Source organism: Hyperoodon ampullatus, assembly GCF_949752795.1.
Source record: "Hyperoodon ampullatus genome assembly, chromosome: 15".
Lineage (NCBI taxonomy): Eukaryota > Metazoa > Chordata > Mammalia > Artiodactyla > Ziphiidae > Hyperoodon > Hyperoodon ampullatus.
Genome location: NC_136928.1, coordinates 13,942,580 through 13,966,916, shown reverse-complemented (window position 1 = coordinate 13,966,916; position 24,337 = coordinate 13,942,580). Strand labels below are relative to the sequence as shown.

At 46.8% G+C, this 24,337-nt stretch overlaps 1 protein-coding gene across 1 annotated transcript in view; it reads left to right on the top strand.

Annotated features, from left to right (window-relative positions):
• The window catches only part of LOC307064331 (two pore channel protein 2-like), a gene marked incomplete at its 5' end in the record, with an annotated part of 41,724 nt that extends 17,952 nt beyond the window's left edge, over positions 1-23,772 (top strand). Inside the window, 11 exons of the mRNA XM_079720826.1 lie at positions 3,749-3,950; positions 10,957-11,101; positions 12,699-12,884; positions 14,600-14,668; positions 15,464-15,547; positions 17,102-17,171; positions 19,345-19,585; positions 19,675-19,756; positions 21,931-22,044; positions 22,279-22,403; positions 23,351-23,772. Of these exons, the coding sequence (XP_079576952.1) occupies positions 3,749-3,950; positions 10,957-11,101; positions 12,699-12,884; positions 14,600-14,668; positions 15,464-15,547; positions 17,102-17,171; positions 19,345-19,585; positions 19,675-19,756; positions 21,931-22,044; positions 22,279-22,403; positions 23,351-23,496 (1,464 nt within the window). The 3' untranslated portion in view covers positions 23,497-23,772. The remainder of the gene's footprint in view (positions 1-3,748; positions 3,951-10,956; positions 11,102-12,698; positions 12,885-14,599; positions 14,669-15,463; positions 15,548-17,101; positions 17,172-19,344; positions 19,586-19,674; positions 19,757-21,930; positions 22,045-22,278; positions 22,404-23,350) is intronic.
• Positions 23,773-24,337: the final 565 nt, after the last annotated feature.

Here is a 24,337-nt window from a genome sequence, read left to right as displayed (position 1 = left end):
GTCCATTTACCTTTTGCTTTGGTGAATCTGAAGGCTCGTTTGGTGCCTTGCTGTCTTCTGCTGGGCCAGGCGGTTCTTTGCCAGTCTGCAATGGGTCTGACAGTGTGTCCCAGCCTCACGTGCAGGAGGAGGTCCTGGCTTTGCTCCTCGCTTTTTTTTTTTTTTTTAAATTTTTACTGGAGTTGATTTACAACTTTGTGTTACTTTCTGCTGTACAGTAAAGTGAATCAGTTATACATATACATATATCCACTCTTTTTTAGATTCTTTTCCTGTATAGGTCATTATAGAGTATTGAGTAGAGTTCCCTGTGCTATACAGTAGGTCCTTATTAGTTATCTTTTTTTTTTTGCGGTACGCGGGCCTCTCACTGCTGTGGCCTCTCCCGTTGCGGAGCACAGGCTCCGGACGCACAGGCTCAGCGGCCATGGCTCACGGGCCCAGCCACTCCACGGCATGTGGGATCTTCCCGGACTGGGGCACGAACCCGTGTCCCCTGCATTGGCAGGCAGACTCTCAACCACTGAGCCACCAGGGAAGCCCAAGTTATCTATTTTATATATAGTAGTGTGTATATGTCAATCCCAATCTCCCAGTTTATCCCTCCCTCCTTCCCCCCAGTAACCATAAGATTATTTTCTGCATCTGTAACTTTATTTCTGTTTTATAAATAAGTTCATTTGTACCATTTGTTAACATTCCACATGTAAGTGATATCATACAATATTTGTCCTGCTCTTTCTGACTTAATTCACTCAGTAGGACAATCTCTAGGTCCATCCATGTTGCTGCAAATGGCATTTTTTAGTTCTTTTTTATGGCCGAGTAACATTCCATTGTATATATGGACCACATCTTCTTTATCCATTCCTCCTCAGTCTTAATGCATCTAATAGTTCATGGCTCCTCTAAATGTTTTGTGTATCATTGGGGTTGGGGATATTCTCCAAGCTCCTTTCCCCACCTGTAACAGAAGCAAAAATACCTTAAAGCCAATAGTTTCTGCCCTGGTGACTTCGTGTTTGATTGATGTCTGGAGAATTCCTGCAGATGTTGCATAGGCAGAGGCTTCTGAACGCTTGGGGTGCAGCGTGTTTTATTTCTGGAATCTGCCAGGATACCTGGGTCATCTCACCTGCGGGCCCCACTGTCACCCACCTGAGCACGCCTCTCATTGGCTGTTTCCTAGGATTGTAAAACTAATTGCACAGAGAAACATTTCATCCAAGGGTCATTTTCTTTAAGGGAAGACATAGCCTTTTGAGTTAGATCCTTTTGGTTCTGTTATGAATTTTTCTTTGCTTAGGGATGTTCCCACCAGGGGACAAGTAGAAAGTCGGGGAGAACTTAAATGTTCGCAGCTAAGGAGAAGCGGGTGGTGGGCTGAGTCTGAGATTCGGCCAACCTCCCTTTGAAGGTGTCTGGCCTGTCCAGGCTCTGAGAAGTCTGTGCATTGTGGGCACCTCAGCTGCTCCTGACTCCAAGGTCAGGCCTCCCAGTGACCCTCCTCCTCTGACTTCCTCCTTCTGGGCAGAAAGAGCCATCCCCAGAGGGTCTGGTGCGCTGGACAGTACTGTGGCTCCCCCTCCCCCAAGAAGTGTGTCTTTTAGTTAACACTTCTCGAAAATCAATCTTCTGCCACGTGGATCAGTCAGCAAGCGTATCCTAAATGTGGTTTTTGTGCCCAACACCAAAGTTCTGAGGAGTCAAAGGCGATGAAGACACAGCTGTACCATTAAGAATGTAAGGTCTATAAATAACAAATACTGGAGGGTGTGGAGAAAAGGGAGCCCTCCTACACTGCTGGTGGGAATGTAAACTGGTGCAGCCACTATGGAAAACAGCATGCAGGTTCCTTAAAAAACTAAAAATAGAGTTACCATACGACCCGGCAATCCCTCTCCTGGGCATATGCTCAGAGAAAACTCTAATTCAAAAGGACACATGTACCCCATGATCATAGCAGCACTATGCACAATAGCCAAGACATGGAAGCCACCTAAGTATCCATCAGCAGATGAATGGGTAAAGACGATGTGGTGCATATGTACAATGGAATACCATTCAGCCATAAAAGAGAATGAAATAATGCCATTTTAGCAACGTGGATGGACCTAGAGATGATCATACTAAGTGAAGTCAGTCAGACAGAGAAAGACACATATCATAGGATATCACTTCGATGTGGAATCTAAACTGTGATACAAATGAACTTATTTACAAACAGAAAGAGACTCTCAGACACAGAAAACAAACTTATGATGACTGAAGGGGAAAGAGGGACAGGGATCCATTAGGAGTTTGGGATCAGCAGGTACAAACTACTGTATATAACATAGGTAAACGACGAGGTCCTACTGTATGGCACAGAGGACTTTATTAAATATCTTGTAATAAACTATAATGGAAAAGAATATATGTATATTATATATATATGTAAAACGGAATCACTTTGCTGTACACCTGAAACTAGCACAACATTGTAAGTCAACTCTACTTCAATTTAAAAAAAAGAATTTGGGCTTCCCTGGTGGCGCAGTGGTTGAGAGTCCGCCTGCTGATGCAGGAGACGCGGGTTCGTGCCCCGGTCCGGGAAGATCCCACATGCCGCGGAGCAGCTGGGCCCGTGAGCCATGGCCGCTGAGCCTGCGCGTCCGGAGCCTGTGCTCCGCAATGGGAGAGGCCACAACAGTGAGAGGCCTGCATACCGCAAAAAAATAAAAAAAATAAAAAAAATAAAAAAAAGAATTTAAGGTCTAGCCATGTAACCAGCTTAAACGGAGCAGTAGGGGTGGGCATCGGCGTGGCCGATTGTAACATGGTGGGGGTTCTCCTTGTCTGGAAGATTCCCTGTGCACAGTCCAGCCGGATGGCAGCTCCTGGCAAACCCTCGCTGACCCTCCTGCCCTGGCCCTCTTCCTTCTGACCACTTCTAGCCTGGTTTCACTTCCCTGCCTTTCTTCCCCCTCCGCCTCTCTTTCTTTCTTTCTTTTTTTTTTTTGCGGTACGCGGGCCTCTCACTGTTGTGGCCTCTCCCGTTGCGGAGCACAGGCTCCGGACGCGCAGGCTCAGCGGCCATGGCTCACGGGCCCAGCCGCTCTGCGGCATGTGGGATCTTCGCGGACCGGGGCACGAACCCGTGTCCCCTGCCTCGGCAGGCGGACTCTCAACCACTGTGCCACCAGGGAAGCCCCGCCTCTCTTTCTTGATTGACTTAATGGTAGATCTGTCTTCTCCCTCTCCCGCGTCTCCCTCTCTCTCAGCAGCAAACCTGATTTCCTTCCTTTCTGGAATCTCCCTTCCTCCTGGGCAGCGCGGAGCTTGGACCTGTCTGCCTCCTGGTGCTCCGTTTCTCACCACACAGGTTATCCTTCCTGGGTTCCCTCATTTGCACTTGGTAAGCTGAGCTCTGTTTCTGCAGGTGGGGGTTAGCTACCCATCCCCGGAGCCGGGGAGGGATTTGGTACCTTGCGAATGAGCAGGACCATGGTGACTTCTCTTTGCAGTTCCTCCTGTAGCGTGAATTCCTGAGTTGCTCTTACAAGATAGGCTGTTGTAAAGCCAGGAGGGGGGGCTTTTAGGAGTTTTTGTCAAGCATAGTGAGGTCTTTCCTGCTCATCCAGAAAAATGCACATGGTCCCCAGGACACACTCAGATGAACTCTTCCATTGCCTTGAAATGTTTAAGGTGGAAAATCAAGACTTTCTTGAATCTTTCTCTTAAAAAAACACACTTCTGTTTTTTCAAGAATGAGATTCGCACACTGGCATACCTGAAGCGTCACAAAATGATAGAGGCTTTCAACATTCTGAAAGTCAAGGTGGGCACAGAGTTTGTGGTGAAGGAGGCCCAGTGGAGGCAGCTGGCCAAGATCGTGGCACCAGACATCAGCAGTTCCCACCTGGAGCTCCTTTTGAGGATCTCCGACGAGGGACAGAGGGGTTATGTGGGTAAGAAGCCTCGGCCGCTGAAGTTCCTCTTTCCCGTGCATCACAAAGTGGGGTGGGGGGCTCCTAGAAGTGATGGGATGTTTGTTCATTTTCTTAAGTTTGCAACTGAGCATGTATATTGGCATTCCCCGCTGGCAGTGTCACAGTGGAATTAGGTTCCTGACGCTGTGTTCTGACAGGGGTGTCGTGGTGTGTGCTGTCAGCATGTGATGAGCCTTCCAGAAGCCCTTCACCTTGTAACACGGTCATTCCCCTCCCAGGATTCTGCTTTAGGGAGCTCATCTAAAATATGGAAAAGGGCTGTATAAATAAACGTCTAAGTTGTGTTTAGCGTTTGAAAAGTTGAAAGTCACCTAAATATTCATGTATTAGTGGTTGATGGTTATTATCAATAATGTTTAATATTGGTAGCATGCTTACCACACATGAGGCACTGTCATGATTGTTGTGTGTATGTGATCTTCCCCAGACTCACCGAGGTGGAGGTCTTGTTATCCTCATTTGTCAGTATGGAAACTGAGACTCAAAGAGATTTGGTCAGTTGCCCAGAGACACACAGCTGCAGCGTGGTACAGGCCATCTGACTCCAAGGCCCCTGCTTTTTATCATTACTCTAAGCTGCCCCAAATTCTGAGGGTCACTTAATGGGAAATTTTGGTGACATTAAAAATGACTGTGAAGATGAGGTAACAGTGGGGAAAGATGTGAGATGACTAAAATACACCCCACACTGTAGGGCACACACATTTCTCTAGTTTCAAGAAAAGTCTAGATGGAAACACACCCAAATGGAGTGGGAGGTCTGATAGAATGTAAATTTACGTGAGACAAGGACACTCAAACTAGTCCAGCAGAGCCATGGGCTTTTTAGGACTCGGTGCCTGTGTGAGAAGAAGGAAATGACAGTGATTCTCTGGAACTTACATGAGTGTCCAGGGAGAAGAGAACTGTGTGGCAAGACACTGTTAAATGGGTGATGCCAACATCTTCCAATGAGGGTTTGGATCCAAGATGGAAGGTCAGCAGGGTTTGACAAGCGCCTTCCATTGAGCCCTGGGCACGTCCCTTCAGCCACCCAGCTCAGTGGCTCAGGAGCCAGGCTTCTCAGACCCTGAAGAGATGGCTTTGGTGCCCCCGTTAGGGATTGGCGGTGATGCACTGTGCGATCCTCATGTCAGGGTTAGGGTTCTGCTAACGGTGGGGGAAGGGCGGCTGGGCAACCCTTGAGCACTGTGCTTCCCAAGCTCTTTGGGAAGTGCAGTGAAGCTTTTAAATTTCTAGCCTGTCATGCAGCTGTATACTTCGGTAAAATACAACAAAAATGAATAACTACAAAAATGAAATAAAAAAAACATGTAAAACGCAAGTCCCAATTTTTCATTATTAGAATCAACAGACGTGAAATGATCCTGGCAATTGTTCTATAAGTTTCTAAATTTTCAGAGCTGATCTCATGGGGGTGAGTGGGGGAACATGAGGACAGGACCAGCCGTAGCCCAGGGACCACACTCCTCCTCCAGGGAGGAGCGCTGCTCTAGGACTTGGAGGAGAGGTCGGGACCTGGGCCCCCGTGGATCTCCCACTCCAAGGACTGGGGTGGGACGGTGGCCCATGTCAGTCCAGGATTCCTAGACCTCAGCCCCTCTGTTTTTGAGAATTCTCTTTTGATCATTGAATACCTCTGCTGTTTCTAGAGAAGTGAGACTCTGAAGATGTTGATGAAGCTTTAGGGCTTTATAAACTATCTCTGCGATTCCTCCTGTAGCATGAATTCCTGGGTTGCTTTTACAAGATGAGCTGTTGCAAACCCAGGAGCAGGGGCCTTTAGGAGTCTTTGTCGGGCTTGGTGAGGCCTTCGCCCTTGGATATCTCCTGCTCATCCAGAAAAGATACACATGGTCCCCAGGACACACTCAGATGAACAGTGTTTCTTTGTTTATAAGGTCAGTCTAACTATTGACACTTGGGTGTCATGAAGAACAAACATATCAACACATGGGGACATAGCATCTTAATTTCTTTGGAAACTTCTTTGGTAATTTCCTTATGTCTTTAGGTAAATGCAAGTTATTGACTATTTATCTCAATATGCATTAGGCCAATGCCCCGAACTCAATTAGTAATTTTAGAAAATATGTTTAAGAAACCATGGGTAGTTGATTCCCTGTTGACACCAAGGATTTGTCAGAGAAGCGTGAAACTCTGGACACTGTATCCATATAGTTTAAGCGAGTTACCCTATAGGACCTTGTGGTTTACAATGTCATGTGATTTACACAAGCCAGTTGATAAAGATTCGAGTTTTTAAATCACAGCAGAGTTTGAATCATGCCGCTTGGTTCTGGCCTATGTTTAGGTTTAAAAGACACCTAAATGTTAGCTGAGATCATGATACCAATTGACCCATAAGATAAGGGGGAGGAATGTTAGAAGTTCCAACCATTTTAGCCTCTTTAGAAAACAAAGTTTGCATGAACTAAAACTCCATATTTGCACTTTGTATTTACATTGGATAAAATCAGGAAAAAGATGCAAAGCCACATTTTAAACCCTAAATCACAAAACAATTTATTGGTTTTCCTTTCCTGGCAGCATTAAATGCATTTGAATTCAAATTTTAAATTATATTAATTTGGTTTATAAAGTAATTTTAGAACATTTTAATTTTTGGTCAGAAGTCCTTAGATTTTAAGTGTGTAACCAGATGTTTAAAATGTGTCCTTTTTACCAAAAAAAAAAGAAAGCTTGTTTTTTCCCCCTAATGGCCTTTTTACCACTACTAATTGCTGGTCTATTGTTAATTTGCATATCTTAAAAAAATTTTTTTAATTATGTAGAGACACTAAGAACATTAAATGAAGTTAGAATTCCCTGGTTCCCATCTGATTTTCTTAAGAAATTAGAATATAGAAATACTGTTTAAATGGATATTTTGTTGTTTTACATATTTTATACTTGTGGGGGCCAGACTTTATAAACTAATTTGTTAGTTCAAGTTTTTATCTGGAAGGCACCTGTGTCAAGGAGAAAAGCATTTTAAGACCTAGTTTCTTTAGCATTTTAATACGTTTGTGCAAGCCGAGAGTTTGTCAGAGAATTTGTTAAAAGAAAAAAGGTGATCATTAAGCTTGAAATTCCTTTTTTCCTCCACCCTAGTGAGTCTTTTTGTTTGTTATGTTTGTTTGGTTTATCTTTTTTTTCTTTTTTTTAGGGGATAGCACATTTAAAGCATAAAGAATTTTTCCTTGATTTCTTAACTCTGGGAGGACCTTTAAGTCTCCATTCAGAATTTAAGGAATACATAGTGTTCACTTTAAAACAATTCATTGAGAAATCGTTGCTTGTATCAGTTTGCTTGGGCTGCCATAACAAAGTCTCACACACTGGGGGGCTCAGACAACAGAAATCTATTTTCTCACAATTCTGGAGGCAGGAAGTGCAGGATCAAGGTGTCGTCTGGCACGCCTGTGTCCTTGGCTCCTAAATGATTGTCTTCTGTGTCTTCACACCATCTTCCTTCCTTGCGTGTCTGTGTGCAAATCTCCTCTTCTTATGAGGGCACCAGTCATACGGGATTAGGGCTCACCTAATGACCTCCTTTTAGTCTAATTACCTCTTCAGAGGCTCCATCTCCAAAATACAGGCACACTTAGAGGTGCTGGGAGTTAAGCCTTCAACATATGAAATTTCAGGGAACACAGGCCAGCCCATAACTCCTGTTTTAGGGGTTCTGTCCTTAGACTGTTACCTTCTCTAGAGCTTTCTTCTGTGGTTTACTGTCCCCCACACCCCAATACTACTCATCTTCGAAAGTCATATTTATATTATTAGTTTATCAAAATCTCAGACTTGAACATTTACGCCGAATGCACAGAACCGCCATGGTTCTGGTTCAGCTGTTGCCCTTTCCCCTTCACACGATGCAACTCCACCTGGTCTGAGGCTGCAAAGCCACAGCAGGACGACAGTGACAAACCTCACCTGTGCAGTACCCTTACTTTCTAATGCCCTGGGGACATTCAGCCAAAGTAGCTCTTGACCTTCTGAGCAGGTGAGAGGGGGCGAAGGAGGTCAGCAGATGCCCTTGAGACACACCCATGACCTTGGCTGCCATTGGCTGGCTCGTGACTGGAGTCCGCAGGTCTGGGTCCCCCGCCCTGAGCCCTGCTCAGTTTTGCCGCCTGGGTCGTGATCCTATTTGTAAATTAAATGAGCCCAGGACTCATCTAGTTTGAAAAAAGGAATCCATCTGAGTCACAGATTTTATTAGAGCTCCATGGATGTGGCAAGAAGGCGCCCGTGAACTCATGGCTTAGCAGACTTCCCCAGTATTTTATCTTTTACAAAACAGTGATGTCAATTTAAATACCGTTACCAGGGCAAACACATCTTTAGGGAAGAGAGCCAATCAGATTTGTTGGCTTTTAGGGATTGCAGGTTATCTTTTATAGGAGATAGCGGTCATTTCTGATGTCTGGGTGTCCAAAGACTCCTTTGTTTAACCAACACTTTCAAAGACAGTTTTAATAACAGAAAGCCAAACAGAATTTCATGCTTCACGACGGTCTCCCCTCAGTACAGGCAGGGAGATCGCTAGTTCTGTGAACATGCTCGCTTTCCCCCTTGATTGGCAGTTATGGGCAGGTGTGGTTTCCAAGGCTAAGCACTGGGATTCTATTAGTGCCAAAAGTGTTAGACTTAAATCTAGTGTTAAACTGAGAAACATGAAACTTACAGATATGGAAAGAAAAGGGCTGCATAGAATTATTAACAAAGAATATGGAGACTAATATGTCTACAACAAGGCTTGGTACACAATGGTCCACAGGCTAAATATGGCCACTGCCTGTTTTTCTAAAGTTTTACTGGAACACAGCCATGCTTATTCATTTGTGTATTGTTTATGGCTGCTTTCATGCTATCATGGCAGAATTGAATAGTTGAAATGGAGACCATATTGTCCACAAAACCTAACTCTCTGGCCCTTTACATTAAAAGTTTGCTGAGCCCTGATCTCCAACATAAAGTACCAGATGGGTACAAATTCCTTCTTGACACAAAATTACCATGCTTCTGATTCTCTTTGTCCTTTCTTGTTCTATAGAATCTTCTGGATTAAAAGATGTGAGCCCTGTGATAGTGATGGATTCTCCATTGCTTGAGGTTACTTGATGGCTGATGTTTTGGCTGGATTCTTGTCAGTAGGTCCCCCCCAGACCCTATTTGTGGTTGTCACGTCAGTGTCTCCCTACCTTCTGATGGTGGAGCTCATGTAGCCCAGGTCCTGGATCCAAGTTATCACATCATCTAATTCTCTAAGGCTTCCCCCTTAGAGGTGCCCTTCCCCCTCAGCAGGTGCTACACGTCTTGGCTATTAAGACATGTCTGTGCATTTTGCTTCTAACTCTAAAGACCCAGGAACTAAGATATCCTAAGACATATAAGAGTGTTTTTCATCCAACTTGATGGACTCATGTTCTTTCATGTTCTTAGGACCATCTGACTCTTCAGGAAAATAACAATGTGAAGGTTTAATGTCACTCAGGGTTTTGTCTGATTCAGGCTCCTCACTCAGATGAGGGCACACTTCTGACGAGGCTGAGGCTTTCTCTTTGCCTGGGTGTCTGTTGATGGCAGTCCCCCATCATCCTTCTTGCATAAACCACTATGGTGGCACCTGTAGAACCATGATTCATTGTTTACTTCTGAAAACTCGAAATGGAGACCTACTCATTTCCAGGCCTCTAAATGAGAAGCATTCTAGGATTTAAAAACTCCACCCTGGGACTTCCCTGGTGGCACAGTGGTTAAGAATCTGCCTGCCAATGCAGGGGACACGGGTTCGATCCCTGGTCCGGGAAGATCCCACATGCCGTGGAGCAATTAAGCCTGTGAGCCACAACTACTGAGCCCGCGTGCCACAACTACTCAGCCCGCGAGCCATAACTACTGAAGTCCATGTGCCAAGAGCCTGTGCTCCGTGACAAGAGAAGCCACCACAATAAGCCCGCACACCACAACGAAGCATAGCCCCCGCTCTGTGCAACTAGAGAAAGCCCGCGCAGCAGCGAAGACCCAAGGCAGCCAAAAATAAATAAATAAATAAATAAATAACCCAACAACTCTGCCTTCAAAAAAAAAAAAAATGCCCAAAAAACTCCACCCCAGTCTTTAACAGCTGTCTCAGCTATACCTGATCTGTACCTGCAATTTATTACACAAATTTCTTTAAAGTTTGCAAAGCATTCAACTTGGTTTTCAAAGGAGCAGCAACACTCTATGTACAATCTGATTTCATCCATTGATGTGATTGATATTTCTTTAAGTTGTATGTAACAGGAGGTTCACGCATAAACAGATTTGAGAACCAGCCCAGTGGACTCGTGGTGAGCATCCTGGTGAGGGAGAGGCGCATGGGGTGATGGAGAATAGCCTGCTGGCTCCGGGCATTCAGCAGGTCAAGAGCATCACCTCCGCAGTTGGGTGGGTCCAGGCTGGTCAAGAAAGTGCCCACTGTACTTTGGCCCGGGGTGATGGGCCAACTTGTTATGGAGGCTGTTGTTTTGAGTGAGTCCCTGAGAAGGGGCAGAGAGGGAGGGTAGGCAGAGAAGAACATAGGGGTTCAAGGGGAAGGGTATAGATTATGCCTACCTTGGAGGCTTCGTGAGAAGGAAGGGGAGGTTGGGTTGAGCCTGGAAAGGTAGGTCAGGCAGACACTGAAAGCAGTGATGGCTGTGAGGTGGAAGGCAGGGAGTGAGGCAGTGGTGTCTGTGAACTAGCAAAGTCCCATGCTTGGGTTGGCTGCCTTGGGCTGGTTCAGGGTCTGACTGAGGACAAGCAGGAGGCTGTGCCACTCACTGGTCCCTTGGCCTTGGGCCTTCAACCTCTGAGGCTTCATATCTTCACCTGTGAAACGCAGATCCAAGAGTCTGTGCTGGCTTTGTTTCACCCGTTGAACCTTAGTGTCCCAGCAGCCATGTATTTGGGGGTCCTTTTTTCATTGCAGACAAAATGAACTTTCTACGCTTGGCTGACCTCCTCAACATCCAGGTGGTCACGATCAACATCAAGAGACACCCCCTGGAAGCCTGGATGCCTCGGGTATACCAGTCGTCCCCAAGCCTCTTGGTTCAGAAGATGGTTCGTCACAGGCAAGTGAGACAGGGCCGGTTTTCTCCCAAATTGCTTTGAAAATAGAGGAATCTGTTAATGCTGCCTGGACTGAACGTGTTTCATCACTGAAGCTATAAATCATTCCCCTGCTCACTGCTTCTGGTTTCTTGGGAAGGCATGGAAATGGTTCTGCTATGTTTAACCTTAGCCAGAGGACAGGTTTCTAGATTATGCTTCCTTCTTCGGTGTTTTTTTTTTTTTTTTTTAATACTCAAGGGCCACAGACTGGCTGTGCTTTCTGAGCCAGGGAAGCTGGCCACTCTCTGATTTCAGGAAGTTCCTGCCCCATCAGAGTCATTAGGAAGTTGATGTCAAGTATGGCATTTTGTAAAGTATCTGGTAAGTAGACATGAGTTAGAGCTACTGGAATGACCGTTAAGAATGCCAATTAATTCTTTTATTCCCAAGTAGATGGACTCCGGAAGAGTGCTTTATCCCGGTTGGAGAGTTTTTGTTTACTATGTGTGGCCTGGAACACCCCTATCAGCAGAGGCTCCCCTCTTGCCTTCTTTGAATTTAATGTTTCATAAAAGTGAATGGTTCACTTGGGAGATTGGGATTGACGTGTATACACTGATGTGTATAAAATGGATGACTAATAAGGACCTGCTGAATAAAAAATAAAATAAAATAAAATTCCAAAATTCAAACAAAAAAAAAAGTGAATGGTACAGAAGTCCTTGAAAGTAGCCCAGCCTATGATGTAGGTAAATATCCCTTTTAGCTCCCATATTTTATATTTACAAAGGCCCTTTAGTTAGAGGCTCCTTTCCATTCATCTCTATATTGAACTACTGTTGTGTTTCACACAGTGGATGTTTGTGTATCCACATGTGGCATCCAGGGCTGGGACCTAGAGTCTGCAGCTTCCCCAGGACAATAGGGTAGGAGCCCCCGCTCCCCCGCTTCCCATGGCCATGCCCAGGGTTCACCCAGGATTCTCTGGAGCACAGAGCACAGATGCCTGTGAGGGGCAGCCTGCTCTGTAATTGAAAAGTTGAGTCAGACCCCAACTGTCATATTTTTTTCACCCCTTTTCACCCCAGACTTGGTGAGAAAGTGGGGTATGTCAGTCCCCTGGAAGACTTGTGTGCAATAGGAGTAAAGAGTTTTTCAGAAGCTCTCTGAGTTAAGGATGTTAATTTTCCAGGGTCAAGTAGTCAAGGTGTAATGGTCCTGGGCTAAGCCCTAAACCTTCTCCTCGCCCCCTGATTCTTCCCAGCCTTTCATCTGATCCAGGTACTGTGCCCAAAAGGCAAACCTGGGAAAACTAGGCCTCTGTTCTTCCCCCTCACTCTGTCTTCATTTTCTCCTTGGTGGGAAAGGCTATACCAGTGTACCAGTGTCAGTGAGAGGCAGGTGAATTTCAGAGCCCTGACCATGGTGGAACCTTTCCTTCCATGTTGAGTGAGTATGTGTGTGTGTGTGTTGGCGGGATGGGGGGTGGTGAGTATCTCACATTCATCACACTGACAGGAAACACAGTAGTTCCTGTAGGGCTCTGAACCTGCTTTTTTTTTTTTTTTTTACTGAAATGTATGATAACAGAATCTTTTCTTTTTTATCTCCTGGCAGGATTTTTGTCTGGGTTTATGATGTCATCATTCTAATAAATGCCATATTCATTGCTTTGGATGAGAAAAACCCCTTAATTTCCTATGCAGAATGGCTTTTCCTTTCTCTCTATATTATTGAAATTCTTCTGAAATTGTACACGTACGAACCCAGAGCCTATTTTGGAAGGAAGCAGTTCTGGAACTGGTGAGTCTGTGTGTTTTGGGGAGGGGGCCGTGGGTGAAGAGAGGGGCTTTCTGTCACACTTTGGGGAATAAAGTTGTGGAGTGTTTCAAGCTCCATCTGCCTAGTTTTTTTTTTTTTTTTTTGCGGTACGCGGGCCTCTCACTGTTGTGGCCTCTCCCATTGCGGACCACAGGCTCCGGACGCGCAGGCTCAGCGGCCGTGGCTCACGGGATCGTCATGGGATCCTCCCGGACCGGGGCACGAACCCGTGTCCCCAGCATTGGCAGGCGGACTCTCAACCACTGCGCCACCAGGGAAGCCCCATCTGCCCAGTTTTGAGCCTTCTTTTTTTTAATATATAAATTTATTTATTTATTTATTTATTTTTGGCTGTGTTGGGTCTTCGTTGCTGCGTGCGGGCTTTCTCTAGCCGTGGCAAGCAGGGACTACTCTTTGTTGTGGTGCGTGGGCTTCTCATTGCAGTGGCTTTCCTTGTTGCGGAGCATGGGCTCTAGACATGCAGGCTTCAGTAGTTGTGGCACGTGGGCTCAGTAGTTGTGGCTCGTGAGCTCTAGAGCGCAGGCTCAGTAGTTATGGCGCACAGGCTCAGTTGCTCCACGGCGTGTGGGATCTTTCCGGACCAGGGCTCGAACCCGTGTCCCCTGCATTGGCAGGCGGATTCTTAACCACTGCGCCACCAGGGAAGCCCGAGGCTTCTTATAATGAAGTCTTGAGGGCAGGGGAACATCTGGTTGTCAAAGCTGTTATTTAGGATGTCATTTTGAATGACTGGCTAAAATTAGAATCACAGATCACGGCATCTTGGATTTGGAGAGGATCTTAGAATGTCACACACAATGAGACAATTCCTTCCATGGTTGCCCGACCCACTTCCTACTCTTGTTATCGGAAAACTTGGCCTGCATGGCTGGACGATGAGGACCCTTAGCAAGCTCTTTCCCGGGCTGGATGTTTCTCCTGTGACCTTCTCTGCTCCAGGCTCTGTACCTCCCGGTCTTAAACCATCACCCACATGCTGCAAACCGTCTTGAGTACCACTGCATGTCAGCCATCACGGGCAGCGCACAGCTCAGCAGGGTTGGATGTCTGTGGTCACCACTCCCAGTGCCAAGAAACTCACTCAGGTGTGCGTGTGGCCAGGTGGCCAGTGTTGTCCAAGGCAGTGGCACTGTTGTGAGAAAGAAAAGTCACGGCATGATGAATTGCCCCTTTAATTAAAAAGTTGCAGGGAATTCCCTGGCAGTTCAGCAGTTAGGACTCTGTGCTTTCACTGTCAAGTGTGTGGGTTCAATCCCTGGTAGGGGAACTAAGATACCCCAAGCCGCATGGCATGGACAGATTAAAAAATAAATAAATAAATAAAGTTGCAATGCATTTAGTAAGATGAATACCGAGAAAGATTACACTATGTGTTCTGAAAATGTGTCAAAGTATTCTTGGAAGTATATAGTTATGTTGGAAGACAGAGTGATATGAATTAGCTGATTCCTACAAATTTCCTTGGATGGTTCATTGGAGCAGCCAGTAAATGATCAAACACAGTGTTTCTTGCTTTGTACCTGCTGTCCTAAAAATTATGGAAATCAATTTGATGGCTGGATCATTGCTTTGCGTAAGAGGTTGGATTCAGAGTTTTCTCAGGATTCATTGTATCCTGAGCTTGACAGGCCTTTCCCTTGATTCCTCACGGACGTTGCTTCTCCACCAAATCTTAGGTTTGATACGCTGATCATCGTCGCAGCCCTGGTGGCCACCGTGACCAACACCACCATTCAATCAGGTCAGTGTCACCGGCTCTCCGCTTCCCCACCTCCCGGGAGTGTGTGTTCAATCGGTAAACTTTGTAGAACATCCATGGTGTACCATTAGGGTGTTTGGGACGAGGCAGTGGGGACACAGGAGAATTAGTAAAACTATTGCGCTTTCTGGAGAGGGATGGTAGTTTTGTTTGTGTCTGGCTGTTTGGTAGAGATTTCATTTGTAGGTATCACCACTCCAAGCACTCACCGGGTCATCTCTCCAAACTGCCCTTGGTCTCAGGGCTAATCCTTGACCCTCTGCCCATGTTGGCCCCCAACCCAGGGTCCAGCTGTAGCAGGAACTCTTCATCAGCCTCTGCCCACCACCCTCTCCTTTCTCCCCTCCTCTGGCTCCTCTACATGTGCCTCCACTGCCCTGCGCACTCCTTCCTGTAGATGGCAGAGGGATTATTAGAGATAGAGCAGCTTCTTAACATGACTATGAAATGAATGCTGGGGGGAGGAACAGCTTGCTGAAATGTGTTCTGTAGAACGGGATCCACAGTCAGTTCTGGATTATGGTCTGAAGTCTGTTCCTACACTCATGCTTCTTAGTTTTAGGGCTGGAGGGGATGCTCAGCTTGGTGCTGATTTGCTGGGGGAGTTACTGATTGAAGGCAGTCCTCACTTCCTCACTGCTCAGAGCCCTCACCCTGTTCTTGAAGTGAAGTGCATAGTTCCCCAGGACCCACAGAGTCTCAGACCTCACTGCATAAAAGGGACAAGCCAGAGGCGCTCCGAAACCAGAATGTTAGATGGTTGTGTTCTTTTTCCAGCGAGAAAATACAACAGTCAGCAGATACTGGATATTGTCTTGATTTTGAGAATACTCCGGCTCTTACGGATCATTGTCAGCATTCAGAGGTAAAGAAGACGGGAATAAAGAAACAGACCTACTAGAGAATGGACTTGAGGATATGGGGAGGGGGAAGGGTAAGCTGGGACGAAGTGAGAGAGTGGCATGGACATATATACACTACCAAAGGTAAAATAGATAGCTAGTGGGAAGCAGCCATATAGCACAGGGAGATCAGCTCGGTGCTTTGTGTCCACCTAGAGGGCTGGGATAGGGAGGGTGGGAGGGAGGGAGATGCAAGAGGGAAGAGATATGGGAACATATGTATATGTATAATTGATTCACTTTGTTATAAAGCAGAAACTAACACACCGTTGTAAAGCAATTATACTCCAATAAAGATGCAAAAAAAAAACAAAAAAAAACAAAACAAAAAACAAAAAAAAGATGAAGCCATGGGAAACAGCTGCACCCGGGCAGTTCCCCATATTGGGGCTTGACAGAAACCACCCTGCCTGGGAACTATAAACACGCCCAGCTGTGAACCCAGGCTATAACTTGTATAGAGGACCTGGGTTCCCTGGGGGCGGTGGGGAGGGGCAGGGAGCCCGAGAAGGTGGTGAAGAGCCCTCTGAGGGCAGGGATCCTGTCCGTCACTTTCAACCCTGTGACGTGGTCCCTCAACTGTGCCTGCAGCCTGGTAACTGGACAGTGGTCATGATGGCAGCTAATGCTAACGGAGCATGCTAACCATTGTCTTGTGAAATCCCTCCAACAACCCTTGATGTAGGGGCTTTAATGATCTTTAGTTCCTGGGTGATGACAATGAAGCTCAGAGAGGTTAAATAGTTCCCCCAGGGGTGCACAGCTAGAAAGAGGCAGAACTAGGATGCAAACCTAGGAGTCTGATCCCTAAACCTGGAAACACCCACCCTGCTTTGGATAGGCCAGCTTCCTTTCAAGGAGTGTGTGGGGTGCCTCCATCTGAGGACTGGCATGCTCCCCCGCAAAATAAGTAGGGGAGCAGCCCGGGTCAGCTAAGTCTCCAGGGCAGCTTTAATACAGGCTGAATTTTTTTTTTTTTTTTGGCGATATGCGGGCCTCTCACTGTTGTGGCCTCTCCTGTTGCGGAGCACAGGCTCCGGACGTGCAGGCTCAGTGGCCATGGCTCACGGGCCCAGCCACTCCGCGGCACGTGGGATCTTCCCGGACCGGGGCACGAACCCGTTTCCCCTGCATCGGCAGGCAGACTCTCAACCACTGCGCCACAGGCTGAATTTCTGATGAAGAAAAAGGTTGGGGGAAGAAAGCAGATGAGGGTGGATGGTTTTTCAGCCTCATTACCCACCTGTGTCCTACTAGTGAAACTCTCTGTGATTACCTTTCTTAGGTTTTTAAAAACGGTCTTGCTCTGTTTTGCTTCAGGGGAAACTCAAGTTAACTCCCCACTCAGTTCAGTAGATGGACTGCTGCTGACCAAATTGTAAAGGCGGATTCCTGACAGCATTTACAGCACAGATCCAAGACTGGGAGGAGGGGCATTACACCAAACAGGCTAGTGTGGTGTCAGTTTTACTTACATCTTCCCTTTGCCTTGTGTCCGAAACTTTGTTTCATCCCAGATTCCGGGTGATCGTGACCACCTTAATTAACATCGGCCCCACCATGCTGACGTTTGGAGGCCTGGTCTTGGTGAGCGTTCTATTCCTTTTCTACGTGAAGCAAGCGTTAAGATGTTCATTCTTAGCAGGTCTCTGTGAGCCTTATTTCAAGTGAGGGAAAGAAAGAGAGATGAAGTCAATGAGATTCAAGGGGTTTCTAGGAGCTATTCTTAGAACTATCCAGTGTGTAGAAACATGGGGCATATAGCCATCCAGGTACACTGGCTGCTGTAATAAACCCAACCTCAGTGGGTTCATCTCATCAAAGGTTGTTTCTCACCCACGGTCCAGGGGGGTATTCCTAGCCAGCAGGTGGGTCTCGGGGTGTAGCCTCCTTCCAGAGCATGGCTCTGCCCCCCGGCCTCAGATCCTTCTTTGTTCTGCTCAGAAGAAAGCACACCTGCTCCTCCAGAAGCCCAGGGGTAAGAACGTGGCCACACAAGGCTGAGGGGACTGGGCCCCCCACCCAGGAGTGATTCCATGCTATGGATGAGGAAGCTTGAATATCGGTGGACACCCTGCTACAGGGTACTTATTTTCTGTTCTGTTAAAGTGGTAAAACAAAACAAAACAGAACAATTCAATTAGTACAGAAGAATGAAAGGTGGACGGCAGGTCACGCATTCTCATCCACCACATGCCTCTTTCCCAGAGGCAGCCATTATTAAGAGTTTCTCGTTACGCTTCCTAAACATTTCCATCCGTACAACAGGCATGTCATTTCCATATGTGTATGTATCCAGTTTATTGCTGTGTCAAATGGGATCATCGGTACCAAATATTGCACAACTTTTTTCTATCCAATGTCTTTCCAATGTCTTTGTCACATGTCCTGGAGGACACATGCACCCATGTGAGTTCTGCTCTGATGAAAAGTGTCCCACTGAGGGAAGACTCCAGAACATGGCTGATCAGCCCCTCCACCGGCTGACCACTAGAGATTTCACTTCTTTGCCATCACAGATGATGGGGTGAAGCCCATCTTGTGTGTGTCTTTGCTTTCGTGAGTGTTTCTGTAGGGTACATTCCTAGCAGTGGAAGTGCTAGGTCACAAGGTAAATGTGTCCACAGTTTGGATCAGTGGTGGCGAATTGCCTTTCAAAAGATGTGCTCCCTGTGTATTCCAAATGCCAGTGTATGCAGCATCTGTTTCTCTGCACCCCTCACAGCTGGGTTTATTAAACATTTCCATACTCTCCAATCTGATGGGTGAGAAAATGGCACTGTGTCCCTTTGACATGCATTTCTTTAGTTATTCCAGAGGCTGAGTGTGTTTTCCATGTTCTTTGGGCCACTTATGCTTATCTTTTTTATAAGCAGCTTAATTCATATCCTTGGTCTATTTTTCTATTAGTTGTATTTTTTTATATGATTTGAAAGAGCGTTTTGCCAATCAAGGAAATAGGCCCTTGGTATGTTGTATACAGAGTAGTTATTTTTCCTCATCCATCACTTGTTTGTTTTTGTTTTTCCTAAATAAAGGTTTTCTGTTGTATTTTTTCGGCTGTCTGAAAGTTTAAATTAATTACGTAGTCATACTTGTTGATGTTTTATTTTACAGTTTCTAGTTTTATATCATGCTTATAAGGCTTTTCTCTACTTGATTTTTTTTCTAGCTCCTTTGTAGTTTGGTTTTTACATTTAACTCTTTGATACCTTTGGAATTTATTTTGATATAAGAAACGAGGTAAATGGGACTTCCCTGGCAGTCCAGTGGTTAAGACTCCATGCTTCCACTGCGGGGGGCACGGGTTTGATCCCTGGTCGGGGCACTAAGATCCTATATGCCGTGTGGCACAGCCAAAAAAATCCAAAAAAACAAAAAACAAAAAAAAAATGAGGTAAAGATCCAAATCTATTATTTTTTTCCCTAGAGGCCTAACTATTGATATTATTTATTGAGTATTTAACCCACTAACTTGCTAACAGCATCATTTTGTCTTTGTAAATGGAGACCACAGCAGAGGTCAAGGTGTGGTCCAGCTGGCCGTGCCCCCTGTCCCTGAACAGCCCAGTGGCCGGTGGGCTGACCCTTCCCACCCTGTTTCTGATGCTGCTGGAACTTGTGGCCATGGGGAAAGCCATCCCCAGAATGAGGGCAGCAGCCCTTTCTCCTGGCCATTGTCGCAGGCTGACCCGTGTCCACATCCTCCTGCCTCCCTTCATCCCACCTGCCCACTCGTGACCGGTGCCGCCCACCCTAGGTGGTCTACTACGTGTTTGCCATCATCGGGATGGAAGTGTTCCACGGCAAAGTCCACTTCTTTGACCCCAGTTCCACCAGTCCTGATGCCCTGGTGTGTGGGAACCCAGCCTTAAAAGACTCAGCGTTTGCCCGAGGCAGATACTGCAGGAACAATTTCAATGACTTGGCTGCCTCTCTCATCCTGCTGACCGAGCTCACTGTGGTTAACCAGTGGCACGATATCCTTTCTGAGGAGGCGGGTGTGGCAGGGGGTGCTGAGGGCACCTTCCGGGAGGATTAGGTCTTGGCTCCTTGAAGGCTTGGTTCCTTAGCTTCGCACTCCTCGCAGATGGCTTTGCCCTCGTGACTCACCAGGCGGCCAAGCTGTATTTCATCGGCTTCCACGTCGTGGTCGTCATCCTGATTGTTAAGTGAGTTTGCTCCTGCTGGGTGGGCCATTCCAGATCCCCCCTCTCAGACCTACAGCTGCTGCTTGCACCTCCCTCCTTCCTGGCTCCACCCTTGAGTACATTGTGGGTGGGTCCCATCTCCCCTGCTAGACGCTAAGGCACCAGAAGGGAGGCATCTTACTTTTGTTCACATCTGTGTTCTCCAGTGTCAGCCAGCCGTACACGTCCGTATATAGTATACATCTCATAGCCTCGCCAGTTGTGTGGGTCAGAAGGGCTCTGGCGTCCTGGCTGGTCTCCCTACCCTTCCCTGGCAGGATAAATCACCTTTAGAACATCCTTGTGAATTGTGTCCACCCTTTGCTGAAATCTGCACAACTCCTGGGACTCATTAGAACCTATACGAGTCAATTTCCTTGTCGTGCAGCTCTGGTCCTCACCTGTCCTTGCAGGTAGAATGGAATGTGCTGGTTAATTTTCTTCGTTGGGTCCAGTTCTGTCCTGACTTCTCCTCCAGGGAGAACTCAGTCACCGTTTGAAAGCTGCTATGACATCTCACCGCTCCAGAGGGCTTTCCTTCCTGCTTATCAATCTCTGATTCTAGCGCCCTTGTTCCTTGTGGGACCTGAATTTGAGTCCCCTTGATCCCTGTTTTTTTTTCCCCCCAGAGATGTTTTCTGGTTGTCGTATCCCTCTTAGAGCCCGGGGCCCACAATTCTTGGGGTGACAGCCCAGCCCCGGGCCTTCCTTGTCACATCAGAGCTGCTTTGGCCACCATATCCTGCTGATTTTGGCTCCAGAACATCCCAGCAGAGGGAGGGGAGGGGAAGAACTGCTCAAGGCTGCTTGTCCTGCACCGTCTGAATGGAACATGTAGTGGGAATGAGAGAGGAGTGCTTCTGAGTGATTCTTAGAGAGGTTTGCAGAATGCTGGGATAGGCCGAGGCAATGTGAAAAGCTGTAGGCGTTTTTCAGCTAGTCCCCCAAAAGCATGCGAGTATGGTGACAGCCCTGGACTCCATCAGCATCATGTTAAGTCAGAAGTGCTGAAGGAATGGGGATACCCTACTCACAAGTTGCAGGTCAGTGTGCGTGTACGTCATGTGTATATACTGACAAAGTGTGATGCCTTGGGTCCGAGACAAAGACAGTTTATTCCTCATGGCAGAAGCTGCAGCCAGAGCAATACTTGGGGCAGCTCCCTGAGCCCTAATCCCCACTGCACAATGAGGTGAGGGCCAGTTGGATGGGCTGCATTGCAGGAGGGGAACTCCAAAATGAGGAAACCCCGATCTGTGTAGCTGGGGAGACCTGCCCATCCTCCCCTCTGGAAAAAGAGAGAAAAAGAGAAAGACCTTATTTTTACTCTCGAATGTAAGCAAGTCTCCGGGGAGGGCAAAATGAAGTCTTTGCTACCCTAGTGGTCGCTGGGGAGGAGACAGTAAGTAACAGTAAGCTTTACCATTGTGGAGCGTATCTGGAGACACACATATCGTGTGGACCAAAAAGTTCGTCTGGGTTTTTCCATGTCACAGACCACCCGGACGAACTTTTTGGCCAGCCCAACATGTCCCTAAATTGGTTCTCAGTGCCTTTGCTCAGAGGACCTAGACTGTGCAATAACACGAGATATTCATGGAGAATTGTCTACCAACAATTATGTGGCCTAAGCTTCCCCTTAAAATAAACTGTACTTTCGAGCTCACTTTGGCAGCACATACACTAAAACCGTACAGAGAAGATTAATGTGGCCCCTGTACAAGGATGACATGCACATTGGTGAGGCATTCCATATTTTCGCAATATAGGGGGAGGGGATTAAGAGGTACAAACTGTTAGGTATAAAGTAAGCTGCAAGGATGTATTGTACACCACCGGGAATATAACCAATATTTTACAATAATTCTAAATGGAGTAAACCTTTAAAAAGTGTGAATCAAAAAAAAAACCCCTCTATTTTCTTCTTAATAGTCACTGTTTAAATACGATAGAGAGGAAGAATGATTTTCCGAATGAAAGCAAGTTGTGCCTGATGCTTGAGAGACATTTTGTCGTTTCTTCCCTATGTTGTGTTTTCTTTGCAAAGATGGGCGGCCTTTTTATTTGGGCTTGAGCACTCTTTGGAGCCATGATTTCCCATCACCTAGACCATGGCTGACTCGATGTAAAACACTCTGCCTTTTACGTTTTCTCAGTATTTTCATAGCATTCATCTTGGAAGCATTTTTTGTGGCATATTCGTTAGAAAAAAGTGAAGTGGAAACTGCCATTGAGAAGAAGATTCAAGAGCTTGGAGTCGGGGTCCAAGAGTGAGTAGCATTTCCCGACGCGGCTCATGGACTTTGGAAAAAGGATGTTCTTGGCGGGGTGGGTCCTGATCACATTTAATCCCCGAAACCCCATGGCAGCCAGCCTGGTCCTGGGTGCCAGTTCTCAGGGACCCTTGCTGGTTACATGGGTGACATGGGGCCATGGCTGGGAGGACAGAGGGGAACTCAGCTGAGGGACCCGGCTGTGTTCATAGCATCTCTTCCTCCCCGAAGGGAAGAAGTGCAGGATGGGAAGCTCATTGACAATGTGGACGCCAAGGACAGTGGCTTCAGTGGGGACGATGGAGACAACAAAAGGAAGGCCTTGAAAGGACTGTACTTTAGAATTGCATCAAAAAGTAAGTTTTAACCCAACTCGAAACTTCCTCCAATCCATCCTCTGCACAGCAGTCAGTGAGATGTTTCCAGGATGCAGATCCGACCTTCAGGGGCTTCCTGTGTCTCAAGGGCGCCTGGTGTGGCCTCTAGGGGCCACATGCGTGGTTCCCTCAATACCTCAGCCCGTCTTCCTTCCCCCAGGACCCCCCATGCCTCTGCCCTTTAGCCCTGCTGTCCCTTTACTTCTTCGGGCCCCCTGCTCCATCCTGCCACAGGGCCTTTGCACATGCTGCTTTCTCCCCTTGCTCTCACCTCACCTTGCAAAATCAAGGCTCTTCCTCCTGCAGGTTTCTGCTCAGGCAGCACTTCCTCAGGGAAGCCCTCCAGGCTCCCCGAGAAGTCCGGTGCTCCTGTGCACCCCCAGCCCCCACGCCCCCGCCCCCCAGCTCTCCTTCCCTGCCTTTCAGCACCTGTCAGCTGTACATTGATCACTGAGTGACTGTCTGGTCACCATCTGTCTTCCCTGCAGACTTGAAGATCCACATGTGCAGGACCATGTCTTTTTTGTTCTCCATTGTATCCTCAGGGCCTCACCATGTGCCCGGGACATGCGGGCCTTAATAACTGTTTAAGTACTTTATTAATTTTCAATGAATTAACAATTGACTGAGTAAACCCAAACCTGTCTGAATCTCAGCTGGGCCTTTGGTGGGGACACCGTATGGTACACTTAGACACAGCACAGCATAGATGGTGTGTGTGTGTGTGTGTGTGTGTGTGGGCATGCCACCCCAGAGGCGGCCATCCTCCCGCATCCTTCAAGGAGGACTTCTCCTTGGTCTCCAGGGCCTGCAGGGTCTGGGGAGCTCGGTGGGGTGGGCTCAGAGACCCTCCGAGCTCTGCGGGGCTGGGTGCTCCCCTCCGACCCACACGGGCAGGTCCCATGTGCCCCTCTCCTTCCTCCCAGAGTACAAGACTGTGGATGCTTTGCTGCAACAGATGTTTGAGTCTGAAATAGCTCCAGAGGATGAAGGCCCTTCCTTGGAGGAGATTCTCAACTTCTCACCCAGTGACATACATCCCAAGAATCCCAGTTTTGAAAACAGTGCCTGACCCTGGGCCTGTAAGGGCCACAGGCATCCACAACTGGAAACCAAGATAAGCTGTCGTCACTGTTTGCAGATGCTACCTAGAGGTTACTTTCCCAGCCCAGGTTCTCTTCTGTGTTCTGATAAGACTGTGAATCGGCCTCCCCTGCCCTGAGTGGTCGTCTCTGTGTGCTCTCCTGAGGTCGTGCTTAGGGCTGATCATAGAAGTGAGGAGAGGAAAACCTACAAGGAGACTGTGGCGAGGACTTACCACACAAGTGTTCATACGTGTGTAAATCCTCTCAGTGGGTATATAAAAGCTTTCATTTATTTTTATATGATATTTTGCTACTTTATTAAATGAATACTGTGCTACTTACATAAATGAATTCAAAATATCTTAATATGCTAAAGGAACATATTCTAGTACAGTAGCTTTTGATGCAGTGTTTATTCGAAATGAAGAAAAATATGAATGTGAAGATCAAATTCTGTCACAATTGATTCTTTTTTGGGGGAGGCTCTCAAAGTTTCTTCTGTTTTATGTTTTGGTTTTTTGGCCATGAGGCATGTGGGATCTTAGCTCCCCGACCAGGGATCGAACCCGCACCCCCTGCCTTGGAAGTGCGGAGTCTTAACCACTGGACCACCTGGGAAGTCCCTCAAAGTTTCTTTAATTAAATTACAATTATAGCAAGATTTTGAGTAAGTTGCTCCCTGAGGTCACTTTCCCCAGCTGGAAATCTCTCAGTACAGCGACCTACTCCTGGGAAATTAAAGGGATTTATTTCATTTTATTTTATTCTATTTTCTTTAAAACGTTTCATTGTGGTAAAATATACAACATAAAATTTACCATTGTAACT